This window comes from Eulemur rufifrons, chromosome 7 (assembly GCF_041146395.1).
Source record: "Eulemur rufifrons isolate Redbay chromosome 7, OSU_ERuf_1, whole genome shotgun sequence".
In the NCBI taxonomy this organism is placed as follows: domain Eukaryota; kingdom Metazoa; phylum Chordata; class Mammalia; order Primates; family Lemuridae; genus Eulemur; species Eulemur rufifrons.
Genome location: NC_090989.1, coordinates 143,630,456 through 143,647,477, shown reverse-complemented (window position 1 = coordinate 143,647,477; position 17,022 = coordinate 143,630,456). Strand labels below are relative to the sequence as shown.

Below are 17,022 nucleotides of genomic sequence, written 5' to 3'. Positions count from 1 at the left end.
ATTTCATCTTACAAGTAGACCACCAGTTGTGTGTTTTGTGTGTGTGTGTGTGTGTGTGTGTGTGTGTTTAAAGAGAAATGAAAACTGAGCCATCTATATTCTAGGGTGGAGATATAAAGCATTCTTCACTATACTGAGAATGTAACTCTCAGTGAATCATGTTAGGAATAAAAAGCCATCCGTGTGGTTGGCATTCCTCCTTTCCCCTTTCCTGTGATTGTACCAAGAAAAAGAAGAAACATAAGTGAGTGAATACATTTGATGATTGCCCACATATCATTAAAAGCTGACTGTTGGTTTCTAGAGGAGTATGAAAAAATTATTCTGAAGTGAATAGCTTTTATTGTATTTGTAAATACAGTGGAAACATTTTGTGTTTGAATTCTTCAATTAAACTCTTAGAGAGTCTCATTTTAATAACATTTATGGTCTGATTAATAAGGTGGTACATTGTAGAGTGATTGGAAATTCAGAAAAACAAGGATGAAAATTAAAACCCTGCCTAATCCCAGTGGTGTGACTGTTAACATTCTGGCATATTTTCAATATATTTTATGTATTTGAAACTTGATTGGGATTATATGCCTTTTCACCCCTACAGTAGCCTGTATTTTTCATTTACTAACTTACTCTATCATTAAATGTTCTTTCATAACATCATTTTAAAAATAACTGTGGGATGTTCTACTCTATGGATATTCTATAACTGATTTAAATCTGTTGTACATTATGGAACAGTTAGGGTTATTTCCAGTTTTTCACTGTGGCAAACATCAGTGAGGGTAAATCTATCCATGATATAGTGCATTTCCCCTGTAACAGATGCCCACAACATTTGGTGTCATTCTTGTAATTATTTTCCAATGATATCTTTTTTAATTTTTCATTTCTTTATGCACCAGTGAGGGTGATCCTGTTTATCCACTGTCCATATATTTAGTAGAAATTACTTGGTGTTCTTTTGTGAATTGTCTATTTAGAACCCTTGGTACATTTTGGTCAGAGTATTGGTCTTTTCTTGCAGTGGAAAAGGTTATTTATAAAGGAGGGGTATCAACTCCCTTTCAGTTATAGGGGTTTTCTTGTTCTACAGGTGTGATCATGACCAGTTTAAGAAATACTTATTTGACAAATGACTGACAATATTTGGAAGAGAAACATATCTTTATTCTCTGGTACATCAATTCTTTAATTTTTTTTTCATGTTCTGTTCAGTCATCTCTGTATAAATAAGAGTCATATAATTTAGAGATTGTTGAATGAAAAGTGTAGGTAGGATTTTGTATTCTGACTTGTTTAAGAGCCATGTGTCTGATTCTGATAAAGCTCTGCCCAAGGAATGTAGCACCGTTTACATACCATATTCCCAAGAAGCCAAATGTATTTAAAATAAACTACCATTTGTACCTGCTTGGGTCTACTCCCCGCCTCGACCTCCCACCAAGATTTGAAATGACAAAAATAGTAATAATTATTATTTATCCAACAATTGTGTTGGTCAACAAAAACACCCAATAGATTTTATGACCCCATAGATACCTGGCATCTGTGAACACCTGAATTGTCCACATATTTAAGATCCTCGCCACCAATTTGCCTTTCCCATTGCCATCCCTAGAAGATGGAATCCTAAGGGACATCTCTTCTGACCTCCCCTTTCCCTTGTCTCCTTGGCAGCTGCTGCTTGAAGCTCTCTTGGGCGCTGTCCTCTCCTGCCTTTGTTCGGCACGCTTATTGAGGCCTGCCACATAGTCAGGGCTGCCAGGTATTTCTCTCCAGCCACCCAGGCCACACTGGAGAAAATCAGTAATGTGCATCTTCTCTGGCTCTTGCATTCAATTTGCTATACCACAGATATTTAAACGCCCCTTATGTGCTAGACCATAGGGCTACAAAAATGAACAAAATAGGGGTCATGACCTGAAAGAGGCAAGTGCCCTTGGGGGATGCAGACAAGTAGGCAGACAATGGCAGTCTCAGGGACAAATATTCCAAGGCTTATCTGATAGTGTTTTAAGAAGGGAGGGGGCAGGAGAGGCAGTGGTTGTGTCCCTGTGTCTTAGCCACTTGCATATCCACGCCTTCAGGACTGCACCTTCCGTCCCTGTCCCACCATCTAAGAGAGAGGAAGGACTGTCAGCTGAGTTTTGCTTGTACCAATAGGGTGATATGGTCCAGGGGTCAAGAGAAGAAACTTGGAATTGGTAGATCTGGAGTCAGAACTGGGAAATGCCATTAGCAAATCGCGAGGCAAATGACTTGAACCTCTCTGAGCCTCAGTTTCCTCATCTGAGCAGTGGGAACAATGCCTTCTTACAGGCTGTGGTGGTGGACAGATGAGAGAGTAATACTAGAGCCTATTACAGAAATAGTGCTCACTACCTGCCAGGTTTATGTTGCCTCATGCATGGAAGAGACCTCCTCCAGATCATTAAAACTGAATAAATGGAACTATTTTGGCCACTCCTGAGGTCAGAAAAGAACTGAGAAAGAAATGGTCTTGTCAGACATTGTCTGGTTCCCTGGTGGTGAGAGGTGTTGCCAGGTTGTGCTCTCTGAGGTGGGTGGAGCCAGAATGAACAAACTCCTTGTCCAGATTCTCAGCACTGCAGATGTGAAGGTGAACGTGCCCTGCACGGGCCTGGCGGCGGCAAGCCTTTCCTCCATATCCTCACAGGATGGACCCAGTAGTTTATGCTGAGCTGTTGAAAGAATCTGGCAACCGGGTTTTTAAGAATGGGAACTTCTCTTTGGCCATCAGAAAGTATGATGAAGCCATTCAGATTCTCCTGCAGCTATGCCAGTGGGGGTAAGTGTTTGGATTTTCACCCCACTTTTTCTTCTTTAAGTAAATGGGGATTCTGTTGCTTATGTTTTCTTCTCATTTCTTACCACACCACTTAGTTTCTGTTTCCTTTCTCCCTCACTTCCTATTTGTCTTCTCTGCTTCTCAGCTCGCAAATCTGGAAGCGAGAATGTTAGTGTAATAAGGGAAATAGAAAGTGAAACGCAGGGGATTGTTGATAAACATAAAAGAATTTCCTCTTCTGACTGGCTGAGGGGTCAGAGTTCCTGGGATGGCAGAAGTCCCCAAACCCCCCCACTGTCATTCATTTCATCTTCTTAATCATCCGTGCCATTTACTCCCTAGCCACAGTGCATACCACTGGGGCAGTAAGGCTCACCTTCCCTTTCCCGGCCCCTTCAGCTTCTACTAGACCTGTTCTACTAAAAATTATTGAGGACCCCAAAGAACTTTTGTTTATGTAGGTTGTAGCTATCAAAACAGTCTATATTAGAACCTAAAACTGAGAAAGAATTTAAAGTATGTATTTACTAATTCATTTAAAATATCAATAATCCCATTACATGTTATATTTTTATGAAAAATGACCATATTTTCCAAAACAAAAATTTAGTAAGAAGAGTGGTATATTTTTGCAAATCTCCTTAATGTCTGTCTCAATAGAAGACAGCTGGCTTCTTACATCTGCTTCTGCATTCAGTCTGTTGGCCATATCACATGTCATGTAGCTTCTGGAAAACTTCCTGTATGCATGTGAGAGAATGAGGGTGAAAAAGGTGCATAATGTCTTAGTGTTATTGTTGTATTAATTTCCTGTTGCCACTGTAACAAATTACTGTGAATTTAGTGGCTTAAAACAATACAGATTTATTCTCTTGCAGTTCCGGAGGTCAGAAGTCCTAAATGAGTCTTACAGGGCTAAAATCCAGGTGTTATCAAGGGCTTGTTCTTTGTGGAAGCTCCGAGGGGAGAATCAATTTCCCTGCCCTTTTCTTAATTATCTATGCTCTTTACTTGCTGGCCACAGTACATACTGCCTGGTCACTAAGGTGGTGGGCACTGTTGAGTGGCTGCCTGTATTCCTTGGCTTGCTGCCCCTTCCACTATCTTCAGAAGTCATTGTTCCAATCTCTACTTCTGCCATCCCATCACTGTTTCCTCTGTTTTAGTGTCTCCCTCTGTCTACTTCTGTAAGGACCCTTGTAATCATGTCATAATCCAGGATAATCTCCCCTTCTCGAGATCCTTATGTTAATCACATCTGCCACATCTTTTGTTAATCACAAAAGCCTCTTTTCCATAAAAGGTAACATTATTTGGGGGCCACGTTTGTGAAAATCTTTTGACCTTGTGGACTACCTGAAATGGTCTTGAGGACCCCCAGAGGTTCTCAGATCATCCTTTGGGAACAGCTGTAGTAGAGGAAGCAGAGGTTGGCATCTGTGGGGGTACACACAACCTAAACTTGTGCTGAGAAATGGCACCAAAGTAATTACTTAAACATGGCTCCCGCCTCTGACTCCACTCACCTTAGAGTCTACGATCTAGTTGAATTCGCATTGAGTGTAATTGGCTTGTACCTGTTGTTTCTGTTGTCCTGCCTTGTCCCAGTACACACCACAATCGTGTCAGGGTTGGGCCTAGAGCTCCTCATTCAAGGTAGAACATTGAACTTTCCTAGAAAGAGGTAGTATTGTATAGTGGTTAAGGTTGTAGACTGACCCCACACTGTGTGTGCTCAAACCTCAGCTCCACCACTTACCACCTGCGTGACCACTGATGGGACTTCTGGACCCTCACAAGTTACCTTTTATGGGGCCTTCCTGACACTATTCCCTTTGCTCATCACCTGCTTCTTGCCTTCCTGCCGCTGTCAGTTAATATAGGGATTTGGGTGCATGTGACTTACTGAGCGAGTACTCTCAGGAGAAGGGGACTGAGGGAGGCAGGATGGAGCAAGGGAAGGCTCCAAGCAGGGATGGTGTCTAAACTGGAGCCAGATTTGGTCTGATCCCACAGGGAGTTCTGGGGCAGGAACTGTACTGCAGAGCTGGTTCCACTTTGAGGCCAGGGGCTAACCTTTTGGTTCTCACGTCAGGCGTTGGCTATAGGCTGTCTGGCCCCTGGGGAGTGGGCCTATATTAGTCTGCTCATGCTGTCATAACAAAATACCATAGACTGGGTGGCTTAACCAACAGGAATTTATTTCTCACAGTTCTGAAGGCTGGGAAGTTCAAGATCAAGGTGTTTCCATGAGGGCCCTCTTCCTGGCTTATAGATGGCTGTCTTCTCACAGTGTGCTCACATAATGGAAAGAGAGAGAGAGAGAGCGCGCGCGCACACACGAGAGCGAGCTCTCTAGTGTCTCTTCTTATAAGGGCACTAATCCCATCATGAGGGCCCCACCTTCATGACCTCATCCAAACATAGTTACTTCCCAAAGGCTCCATCTCCAGATATGCTGACATTGGGGTTAAGGACTTCAACCTATGAATTTTGAGAGGGGACACAATTCAGTCCATAATCATGGGTGTTATTTCCTGGTGAGAGGGGAGCTCTTATTAGGCTGAGGCTAAATCTCTGGACAAGGGGGTGCTGAGAGCCCCTAGCTGCAGCCAACAGCCACTGTGGCTGGGAATGGCTGCACCGGCCAGGGTGTCTGTGATGGACACCAGGGATCTCCAACACTGGCGGTCGCGGCTCGCGTGCTAATCACTCACTGCCTCTTTTGCGTTTCTGGAGCCTCTTCCCTGCACTGAGAGGGAATGATGGGCCATGAAAGAACCAGACACATAAAGCATTGAGGGTGGGGACAGTGATAGAGATGATTTATACATTGTTTTATTTTTGTGCTTATCTGTATTACCTAACTTTTCTACAGTGATTTGCATTATTTTCACAATTAAAATATTAAATAAAAAAGAAATCATAAGCCTTGCTTTTCTCCCTCATGTGTCTTACATTCCAGTGGCACCTGGGCTTCTCTTGACATATTGTGGTTTATTTTGCATTTTCTTTCTTCTTCCAACCTGGTTTCAGCACTAGCCTTGAAGCTGTATTACCCTAGAGTCTAGTAGACACAGACAAAAGAGGCCGCTGCCTTGCCATGTTTTAGGGTGCCCTCACCCCCTTGGCCATCTTGCAGCTGTGGCTCTCATCATAGGCAGGAGCCTGTGGGGCCAGGGCCTTACTCACCCAGAGCCCTTGCCTCCCCGTTGGTCCACACTATGGGTACCAGGAGCCTGGAATTCCATGCCCATAGACCCTGCTCCCGGGGCCTGCACAGGCCTCTTACCTGCAGCCTGTTCTCCCGAGAGCTGGCAGTGGAGATGGTGTGATCACATGTTCTGAAAGGCGCTTCCTGTGATATGCTCTGAGTTATTCTGCATGAACATGCATGTAGGGTGGTTCATACCATGTCTGAACTCTGTAAAGTCTCAGTGGGAACTCCATCCTCTCCATCATTAGGACTGGTCACTGTTTTCCCAGAATTTTATCCGATGGTCTGGAAAAATAAAAAGATCCGTGGAAATCAGTTGGGGATGGAACCAAGGTGTTGAGAACATTTGTCATTAAAAGGTGGGAGCAGAGATTTGAGAGTGAGGAAGGACAGATTTGTACACTGTAAATGATCCAGGCTTTCTAGGAGCCTGTGAGACTGGTCTGATAAGCATAAATGAGACATTTTCTGCTGACGCCCACTTTCTGATGGCAGCAGCCAGTACCAGAGTGGTGGCCTTCAAGGATTTTCTGTATTTGCAGAATGATTGCTTTACAGACCACTGGTTTGTTCTTTCTCAAAGGGTTCCTCCGAGGGACTTGGCTGTGCTGCTGTGCAACAAATCCAATGCGTTTTACAGCCTTGGGAAGTGGAACGAGGCATTTGTTGCTGCCAAGGAATGTCTCCAGTGGGATCCAACCTATGTGAAGGTATGGGTGGGGCGAGTGAGGGTATGGTGGGGGGCAAGTGAAGGTACAGGAGAGTGGCAGCTGGGGTTGGGGGCTGCTGCCTCCTTTCTCTTAACCTGCTTCTTTCACTCCCTTATTTTTAAAATGGAAATGTTAGGAGTGCTTCTAGTTCGACTCTCTTTGCACTTTGGACAGATGCCCATAGGGCATGTGAGAATTATCTGGAGAAGAGTGAAAACCATGCTGGCCAAGGGTTTAAGTGCACTTGTACGGCACAGGGGAGCTTGGCCTCCTAGTGAATGGAGTGCAGTGGAGATCACAGAGCAGCTTGTTTTGTTCTAATGTAGTCACACCATAACTCATTATCTGTTCATGTTCTTTGCTGTTTGCAAGTTTCATTTTAGCAAGGCTTTATTTCAAATGCAAGCTGGGTGGACAGCACAATGCAGATTCTTCAGAAGCATTTCTTACAGTAGAAACTAGCTCTTTGGAGAGATCAGGGAAGTTTGAGAGGCCAGTAAGACTCTTCAAGGTTGTTAACAAAGGTCAAATGATCATGTGATTGTTTTTTCAGCTAAAATGCCCTAGTGCTACTCTTCAAGGCACCTTCACTCTTCTTGGTGCCTCAAGGGAGACAAAAGGAGTAGAAGACACCAGCCCTTGAGTAATTCACATTCAAGCTGGGGAGGGGACTGGCATTAAAATCAGAGGCCTTAAATTTACCAGCAATCCTGGAGGCAGCTGAAGAAGCATATATAAAATTAAGTGTCAAATTAGTGGTACAGGCAGTTTATAGAGATGCTCCACAATAAAGTGGAAAAAGCACCGGCCTTTCTGTCTCATGCTCTGCTGTGTACTGATTTCAGCAGCTTGGATGAGTTTACTTTTCTCTCTTTAAGCCTTACTTTCCTCAACTCTAAAGTGAAATAATGCCTATGCCTTAGAGTGGCTTTGAGGATTAAGGAAACATTAAGTAAAGTTGTTGGTACTCAGTGAACAGGAGTTCTTACGTTCTCAGTGATCTGCATTTCGTGTATGACCGCTAGAAACAGAACGGAAGGGAGTGGGGGAGGTTTGACCTCTAGATAACTCCAACCCTGAGAGAGGGATTTGGAGATTTTACATTTTAGGTAGACACTGACTCTTAAGCCTCTATTTTTGGAGGGCGAATACTTTAGAAGTTATTGACTAGTTTTGAAAATGGGAGTGCATTCCTGAGAAATTCTTCTCAAAGACATTTTAGGATTTTGCCATCTTAAACTGGTATGGGATGAGGAGTATTTGGGTTTTGCCCACATCCCTGAGGTGGAGGCTGTGGCTGTGGCCCAAGGGGCTGAGGTGGTCCTGGGTGATGCTCCTGGTTCTTCTTTGAGTGGCCAAACCTGATAACACAGCTATCAGGGTACCTCCCCTTCTTGCTCAGAGCTCCTGGGTGTCTCTCTCCATCTCTACTTTCCTCCCCAATAGCCATTGTCCTCTGTAGTCTGCAGGGGAGGAAAAAAAAATTTCCCTTCTACCCCCTTTTGGTTTAGTGTCTGTGGCCCTGCAAATTAGACTGACAAGAGACTGATTAACAGGAGAAAAGCATATAAATCTTATTTGATGTTAACTTTTATGTGACATGGGATCTTCCTATAAAAGAAGTGAAGACCCCAAAGAAGCGGATAGGCCTGAGAGCTTATATACCGTTTTAAACAAAGAGTGACAATTGGGGAGATGACAAGACAAAGGATTTTTAAGCTTCTAGGAGCTACAAACTGTGGGAAGGTATATATGTAAATAGGAGAGAGAAAGAGAGAGAGAGAGGAAACTAATGGAAGATAAGGGCTATCTTAGCAAGGTTTGTGTTTGTGCAGGCCCATCTTGGTGCTGACTTTTAAGTCTTCTTCATGGCCATTAAACTTCCCTGAGAGAAGGAATTTCTGGAAATTCTCATTTCTTAGGAGTTTCTTCCTTTAGTCAGTTAAGTGAAGACCTGGGAAGGCTTCTTTTTGTATCTGTTGAATCTCAAATGCCTTCAGGTCAAAATAATCCTTATGCCAGACTGGCATCTTTTGGGGTGGCATATTCTGATCCCCTACCTCTTTCCAAAAAAGAAAAGAAAAGAAAAGAAAGAAACTTCAATCTGAGGAAGGCAAAGAAATGGGAGATTTTGTACCATCTTAGCTTGCTTGCTTGGTTGGACAAAAGAAAACAAAACACACATTTTTTCCTTTTCTAAATTGTTATCTGAGGTCTTTAGACTTTCAAATGAAGGTTAAAACAAATCATTAAATAATCAGAGATTTGGTGCTATGTGGAATTTTTAAGTGCTTGCTTTTTTATGAACCCAGTTGGTGAACACTAGTTAATTTAGAAAATTGTTTTGGTAGATCCCTTATGCTGATTCAGATGATCAAAGTGGAGAAGGCAATATCATTTTATTCCTATTCAAGAGTCCTTTTTACAGAAATCAAATTTGGTTTTTTGGCCTCTGATATATATTGCTAATATATACCAGATGTGGAGCTCAGTAAATCTCAATGCTTGTCATTACATTCTTTTTTTCTTACATACCCAGTAGAAATTGTGTTTACTTTGATTGAAAGGAGCAGAAAACAACTGTGTTTACATGACAATTGTATTCTTTTCCTGAACACTAGTTGTAGGATTTTTTCATCCTCTGTTCCGGCCCACGCCGTGATTTGAGGTATGAATAAATAAACCACACATGTAATTGGAAGCAGGCCCACTTCTTTCTCTCTGTGTCATATGTTAGATGATGTATAAGTCATGGATTTAAAAGTGATTATTTTCTTGGCAGTTAAAAATGACAGGGAAAATGTGGCACAGAATATAATGTGGAAACCCTGTATCCAATGCTTGTTAGAAGTCCATGTTTACAGAGAAGCAAGACTTCCAGAGTTGGATTTCCCCATGTTGCCAATCTTGCCTTTCCTTTCAGTGGCAGGTAAGACAGATGTAGTACATTACTGTGTTGTTTTTTTTCCTATTCCAGGGATACTACCGGGCTGGTTATTCCTTGCTGCGGTTGCGCCAGCCTTATGAAGCTGCTCGCATGTTTTTTGAGGGTCTGAGACTTCTGCGGAGCAGTCAAGACCAGACACAGGTTGCTGATCTCCTTGTTGGAGTCTTCACCACTATGAGCAGTAAGTCAGAACTGGGGACACTTTTTTTTTTTTTTAAAGTACTTGTCATTTTATTTGAATAGTTTCTGGGGACTCAGGCTCCCGTGGAGATAATTTCAGGGCAGATAATTTCTTCGTGGCTGATTCATGTAGTTTGAATGAAACTGGTTTTCACATTAGCATTTTGGAAGCTTTGGTGGCTAATGCTTTTGAAAAAACAACTAAGTCTTTTTGCACAAATGACTTAAGGCTTTGGGAGTTTTGTTTCAGACCCCTTAAGTGTTCCATGTTGCTATTCACAGAGATTTCCTTATTTATACTTCTTGTCTTATGTGATTTTTGCTCTTTCCTGTGATTATCATGTGTATTTCTCCAATATGTTTAGAAAATATTCTCGTTTGCTATGAAAATAACCTGGAAGGGCTGACGGAGGATCCTGTGAAAGCTGATAATGGGTGCTCAGCATCATGGCTGCGATGCTTGCTCACTGCCCAGCTCGGCATCAGCAGAGGACTTGTGTGCTGGAGGAAGGGACCCTTTTGCATTGCTGCATTAGATTACTACTCTAATGGCCTGTGAGATGGCTTTGTCAGGGGCCCAGATTAGTCAAAATCAGAAACCTGTAAAGCACAATGTTGTATGCACCTTGCCAGTGGTGATGCAGTCTAAAGTTCTGCCAGTAACCAGGCTGCTGTCTTCAAACATTGTGTTTGATCAAATTTAAGTTGTACTAATTTAAGATGTGCCATTTGTTTATGTTCTGCCAGTGAGAAACAACATCAATTATAAGACATGCTCCAATTTCAGAGACGTTAGAAAGTGAAAAATGGTACATGTTAGCATTGCTGAGGAACAGTCGTTGGCTCTCAGATGTGGGGAAATCACTGCTGACAACTGATCATCTGTTATCGATTCAACTGTTCCCATTGCTATTGTGAGAAAGCAACTTCTGTGGTCTGTGCATGGGGTCCCACAGATTTTGACAAGTTGGGCACAGGGAGGGGTTAGAGCAGTAGCAGGCAGTGGGAAGGGGTTAGAGGCAGGTACAGCCGTGTCCCCTAGACAGAGAAGCAGAAGGTCTCTAGATAAGGGCTGATGGGTCATAGCTCTCCTGTTGGCCTTTTGCCTACAGTGGCCAAAGCTGGTCTCTTTTACCTCCTAATCTGATAGCTTGGCCTATTCCCTGCACTTCCTCACTGTCTTCTCTGCATCTTTTAAAAGTCGCTCTTTTGCCAGAATCCAGGCTGGAGTTAATGGGAATTCCAAGCAACTGCTTCTTGGTGACCTCCCCTTAAGATAATCTGGGTGGTTTTCATTCTGCCCTCACCCTGAAAGGGGACAGTTAACAGGACTTCTGAAAGGAATGCGTCTAATACTTTTCCACCAAAGAACTCCTTTTTGGATGGTAAATGTATGTCCATGACCCAATTTATAAATTTTGAAAAATATATTTATGGAAATTTTGTATCCATTCATATAGTATATGTTTTTTTTGATATTTGTGTTTGTTTTGATATTTACTTATTTTTGAAATTAATAATTCTGGAAGATGTGCCAAATTATTCTGACACTTGACCTGTTGCCTTGGACATTCTCATCCATGAGCTTGAGAGATGTAATTTGGAGGATTATGAGATGCAGTAGGTTGATGAGCCACTGGGTTAGATAGATGTGTATTGATTAAAACAGTTGGTAGATCTAGGTTCCAATCTTGGTTTTTGTCATGAACTTGCTGTATGATATGTCATGAATATTACCCTCTTTTGTAATAGTTTCTAATCATTTGGGTAACAGTAATATTTGTCACATTTTTCAAAGGAAGTGAGCTTTGTAACTTCCTTCAAGCTTCCATTTCCTTCTCTGTAGATGCAGATAATAGGCACTGCCTTGGTGATTTGTTTGGGGGATTAAATATAAATACATGTCACTGGGCTTGGCAAATAGAAAAGTAAAGTGAATGTTAGTTCACATTACACTGCCTATCTCTTAGGGGATTGATTTTTATGGATGAACTTAAAATAATCGCCACTTTTGGCTGTGTGAGGTGGCTCAGCCTATAATCTGAGCATGTTGGGAGGCCGAGGTGAAAGAATCGCTTGAGGGTAGCAGTTTGAGACCTGCTTGAGCAACATTGAGACCCTGTCTCTATAAAATATAGAAAAATTAGCTGGGCATAGTGGCACGTGCCTGTAGTCACAGCTACTCGAGAGGCTGAGGCAGGAGGATCACTTGAGCCCAGGAGTTAGAGGTTGCAGTGAACTATGATGAGGCCACCGCACTCCAGATTGGATGACAGAGCAAGACCCTGTCTCAAAAACAAAAAACAAAAAAACAAAGTGCCACTTCAGTCAATTATAAAGGACATTATACCACTTTGAAAATGCTTTTCTTTCTGATATCTTTAATTGACCATTTGTCTATGTGTGGTCTTAATTGGAGGACCTTTTCCCAAATGTTCTAGACTTTCTCCACATTAAAATTTCCTAACTATGAAACTTTCTTTTAGGTGACTCCATTGTTTTGCAAAGTTTCTTGCCCTGTTTTGATCATATTTTCACGAGTGGATTCTCAACAGAAGTGTGGCAAACTGTAATAGAAAAGTTGGCAAAGAAAGGATTATGGCATGTAAGTAAAAGGAGATGGCTCTTTTATGGAGAAAGTACATGCCTGATTACATGTTTTCTTGCTGTTGCACTGAGGAATTATAATTTATTTTATTTGTTTACCTTAATGCCAGAATAACTTTTTAACTGGGATATCATTAAAGATGGCAACTCATTGAGATAGATTAATCAGCAAGTTTTAAAGATGGGAAAAATACTTAGATTGTGGCAACCTCACTCCTTGCTCTGTGTCTCCATTGTCACAAAGAAATGTAAAATCCAAATGCTAATGAGGAAAATAAATAATTGCATGTTCATCTTTACAATCTTTTTTATACTGCGTTAGCTAGTGTGGGCCCAGATGACCTGTCTGTGCTGCTCACAGGGGTTTCTGTATGGTTTTAAACATTTGAATAGCAGCAAGTGAGGTTGTAGGATCTGTATTAGTCAGTTTTGCATTTCTATAAAGAAACATCTGAGGCTGGGTAATTTATAAAGAAGAGAGGTTTATTTGGCTCATGGTTCTGCAAGCTGGACAAGAATCATTGAGCCAGCATCTGCATCGAGTGAGGGCTTCAGGGAGCTTCTAACCAAGATGGAAGGTGAAGGGGGAGCAGGTGTGTCATATGGTGAGAGCAGGAGCAAGAGAGAGAGGAGGTGGTGCCAGACTCCTGTAAACAACCTGCTATCCGTGAACTAATAAAGTGAGAATGCACCCATTGTCTCAGGGAGGGCACCAGGCCATCCGTGAGGGATCTTCCCCATGACCCAAATACCTCCCACCAGGCCCTGCCTCCCAACACTGGAGATCAGATTTCAACATGAGATTTGGAGGGGCCATATATCCAAACTATATCAGGGTAAGACCTGAACCTGGGGCCAGGAATCCATGGAATGAAGGAGCAGATGGACTGTGGAGCCTGGACTTCTATTTCACAGAGATGTGTCTTGAATCATAATCCTCCGCTTACTATTTTGGGCTCATTACTTCCTCTCTGAGCCTCATTTCCTCATTTGTAAGTTGCAGCATATAGACCTCTATTCTCTCAGGGTTTTGGTAAGCATCAGAAATAATGGACCAGAGCACCTAATAATAATATCAGCTAATATTTGTTGAAGGCTTACAACGTGCCAGGCATCGAACTAAGGCGTTTTGTAAGACCTGGCATATACTAAGGACCCAGTGAATGATAGGTATAAGTGCTCATAAGAATGGGCTGGCCAAGACAGGGAGTTTAGTTAGAAAGGGCCTGCTGGGCTTTCTAAAGCTGAGCAGTCCAGAAAAGTCACCAAGAGCAAGGGCAACCTGTTAAGGACTGCTGATCCAGGCAGGCTGAATGACTTTAGAATAGAGAATTAAATATTTGGCAAGGTCATGGATTTCATTGGAAATGTAATGAAATCTATGGGGCTTTCTTTGCATGCTCAAACAATAATATGTGTAGTTTCCAGGGGCTTATGGGAAACCCCCTAAATTCCAGCCATGGGTGCCCTGAAGGTTATCCTCATATTAAAAGGCCTTGGGGAGGGCAGGCATCGGGGATGAGGAAAGCAGACTGGACTCTCAGGAAACCAGGAGTTGGAAGTCCAGGGCCCTGTTAAAGACATTTGAAATCTTTTCTCTTTGGATAAGATGGCTGGACTAAATGATCTCTAAGGATCTTTCTAGTTTTATTTTTAAAAAAAGTTCTGAAATTCTGTGATGCCAAGTGCTAGAGTGGTTCTACGAGTAGGAAGCTTTAGGCCTTGCTAGCAGAAATATGTTTCAATTTATAGCACCCAGGAAGGAACTCTGTTTCTTCTTCCCAGTGTGGGGTAGACATGACCTAGGTGGGGAGTGAAAGAGTGGGAGCCAGGCAGCTCCTAATAGGTTATCATCCCAGCCAGCCAAGGGAAAGCCCAGGAATCCAGCCCAGCTCAAGTGGCAGGTCTAACATGCTGCCTGCAGTGGGGCTCAGGTAATTCCCAAATATTGGAGACACAGGCATCTTATAAAAGCCAGGCCAGCAATGGGAACTGTTAGAACCTAAACATATATCATCAGGGGTTGAGTGTGGGCAGTGGGGACTCCTTAGGGTGAACAGTTAAGAATGGGCATCAAACTGAAAGAAACTAGAAGTCAGATGTGGCCATAGGCTCAGTTTCTATAGTCCTGCATCTACTGGCAAGAGCATACATGAGGGAGGTTGAAGCTGAGACTGGGTCTCCAGTCATGGTCATACCAGAGCCTGGAATTCTTAGATTTTTTGGCATAGGTAGATGATCTCAATAGGGTCTTCTCAGGATATGCTGTAGCATAGGGGAAGTTGCTTAACCTCTCTGGGATTCAGTCTCCCCAGTGACTTTAGATAGGGTCATTGGTTTAACAACTGGCTCTCTGGGGAAAGAAAAAAAAAAATGTCCTGATTTGTAGCGTTTGCCAATTTCCATAGTGTAAATACTCTAGCCATGGCCAATTTCCAGGTGCTATTGTGACATACAGGACTTAGAGTTGGGAAAAGATGTGCACAATCAGCTCACTAGTTGATAGGAGCTGGGTCCAGCACCCCACTCAGTAGGGTGTGATAGGCTCCAAATACTTGGGGCTTATGAAACTCTGATGTGCTAAAGAATTGATTGGGATGGGGTATTTCTAAAGGATTTGAGTCTTCTGCTTGCTAAGGTTTAAGAACTTTGCAGGGAATTACTTTAATTTTTACCCTACTACCACTGTACTGTCTGAAATGCTGCATGACATCAGCTGCTCCTGTCCTCAGCAGGCTTTGAGGAAGTGGGAGGGACCTTAGCCCTCAGCAGGAACAGGAGGTTGGCTAGACAGAGACTTTGATTATCAGGGCTCAGGCTGAAAAACTTGGCAGGTAGCTTTAAAAAGGAGACAAGGGTAGAAGGTGGGTTGTTTTTTGTTTGCTTGTTTAAAAGCTTAAAATAACCTTTCTGCTCTAGAAGTCTATGTGGAGAACGTTATTCCTACCTGTTCTTTTTCTTCCCTCCCACCAGTCATTTCTACTTCTGTGTGCGAAAAAAGACCGACTACCAAAAAATATCCATGTCCCAGAGTTATCACTGAAAAGTCTCTTTGAGGTAAGGTGGCTTCTTGAAACATAAGGCTTCAAATCAGGCTACTTCAGCCTTGTATCTGGGACCTTCCTCTTCAACTACCTCACCACAAATTTGTTATTTATAATAATCTTAGGCTTGGGCCACAGCTAATCTAGTACTGATTCCAAACTATGGGTGAAGAAGTTTGAAGTTTCCTATTGTTGCAGTGACTTTCATGATTCTTCCTGTGTGTTTTTTTCCAGAAATATGTCTTCATTGGACTTTATGAAAAAATGGAACACGTTCCTAAGTTAGTCCAGTGGCTGATCTCCATTGGTGCAAGTATTGAGACTATAGGACCGTACCCTCTTCATGCCCTCATGCGACTCTGTATCAAAGCAAGTGAGTCTTCTCCCAGTTATATACCCTACAGGCTGCCCTTCCGGCTCTGAGCTCTGGGCTCTGGGACTCTGCTGAGCTCAGGTGAAACTAGAATTTATTTCCTTGAATGTAGCATATTCAAATCATTTGAATATTTAAATTATTTGATTATTCAAATGAATGAAGCAGCAGGGAAACAGCATCATTTTTATTTCTCCTGGGACCTGGTAGCTACAGGAGGCCCAAACTGAAAGGATTCCATGTTCCTAGACAGATCCTGGCAGCAGGATGGAGCCCTGGGACCCAAGGAGGGGACTTGGGACAGACAGCTTTTGCTGGGCAGTACTCTCAGGAGAGCTGTGGAGTTTCCTCCTGCTGGCAAAGGCAGCTTTGGTCTTTTTCCTAACATTCATTTTCTGGTGATTGCTGTGTTCTGGGACTGTGGCTGGCGGGAGGGGGGCGGGGGAAACTCAAGGGAAACATGGGCTATTGCTGGTACAGGTTGGTTGTGGTTCTTTTAAAGGACTGCTGTTTTCATAAAATTCTTTTTTTTTAGAGACAGGGTCTCATTTTGTTGCCCAGTCTGGAATGCAGTGGCGTAATCATAGCTCATTGCAACCTCTAATTCCTGGGCTCAAGCAATTCTCCTGCCTCAGCTTCCTGAGTAGCTAGGGCTATAGGCATGTGCCACTACACTTGGCTAATTTTTAAAATTTTTTGTAGAGATGGGGTCTCGCTATGTTGCCCCGGTGGTCTCTAACTCCTGGCCTCAATTGATCCTCCTGCCTAGACCTGCCAGGTGTGAGTCACCGTGCCCAGCCCATAAAATTATTTTTTTTTAAAGCTTCACCATCTAGTTATAGGATTTAGGATTTAAATTTTAAAATATTTTTATTTTATCATTAACACACACTCACACTTAAGACAGAAGTTTGTTTTTCTTTCCAGTATGTGGCATCACTGTTGGACATTTGCCCATACTGTTTTAGAGCCAGAAGGGGCCAAGAGAACTTGTCTAGTCTACTTCTTATAGGCTGTATCATCTCTTGAGGAATGGGGGAATGATGAGTTGGGACCTTCTTTGCTTTAACCAGATTTGTGCTGCCATTATCTGTTTCATATTGTGGGGAATCCATAAGAGATTTTATTCTTACAC

At 42.6% G+C, this 17,022-nt stretch overlaps 1 protein-coding gene across 1 annotated transcript in view; it reads left to right on the top strand.

Moving 5' to 3' along the window:
• Positions 1 to 2,677: 2,677 nt before the first annotated feature.
• TRANK1 (tetratricopeptide repeat and ankyrin repeat containing 1) overlaps positions 2,678 to 17,022 on the top strand; it is a 73,459-nt gene continuing 59,114 nt past the window's right edge. Inside the window, exons 1-6 of the mRNA XM_069475502.1 lie at positions 2,678 to 2,809; positions 6,610 to 6,736; positions 9,714 to 9,864; positions 12,350 to 12,468; positions 15,444 to 15,527; positions 15,749 to 15,887. Of these exons, the coding sequence (XP_069331603.1) occupies positions 2,679 to 2,809; positions 6,610 to 6,736; positions 9,714 to 9,864; positions 12,350 to 12,468; positions 15,444 to 15,527; positions 15,749 to 15,887 (751 nt within the window). The 5' untranslated portion in view covers position 2,678. The remainder of the gene's footprint in view (positions 2,810 to 6,609; positions 6,737 to 9,713; positions 9,865 to 12,349; positions 12,469 to 15,443; positions 15,528 to 15,748; positions 15,888 to 17,022) is intronic.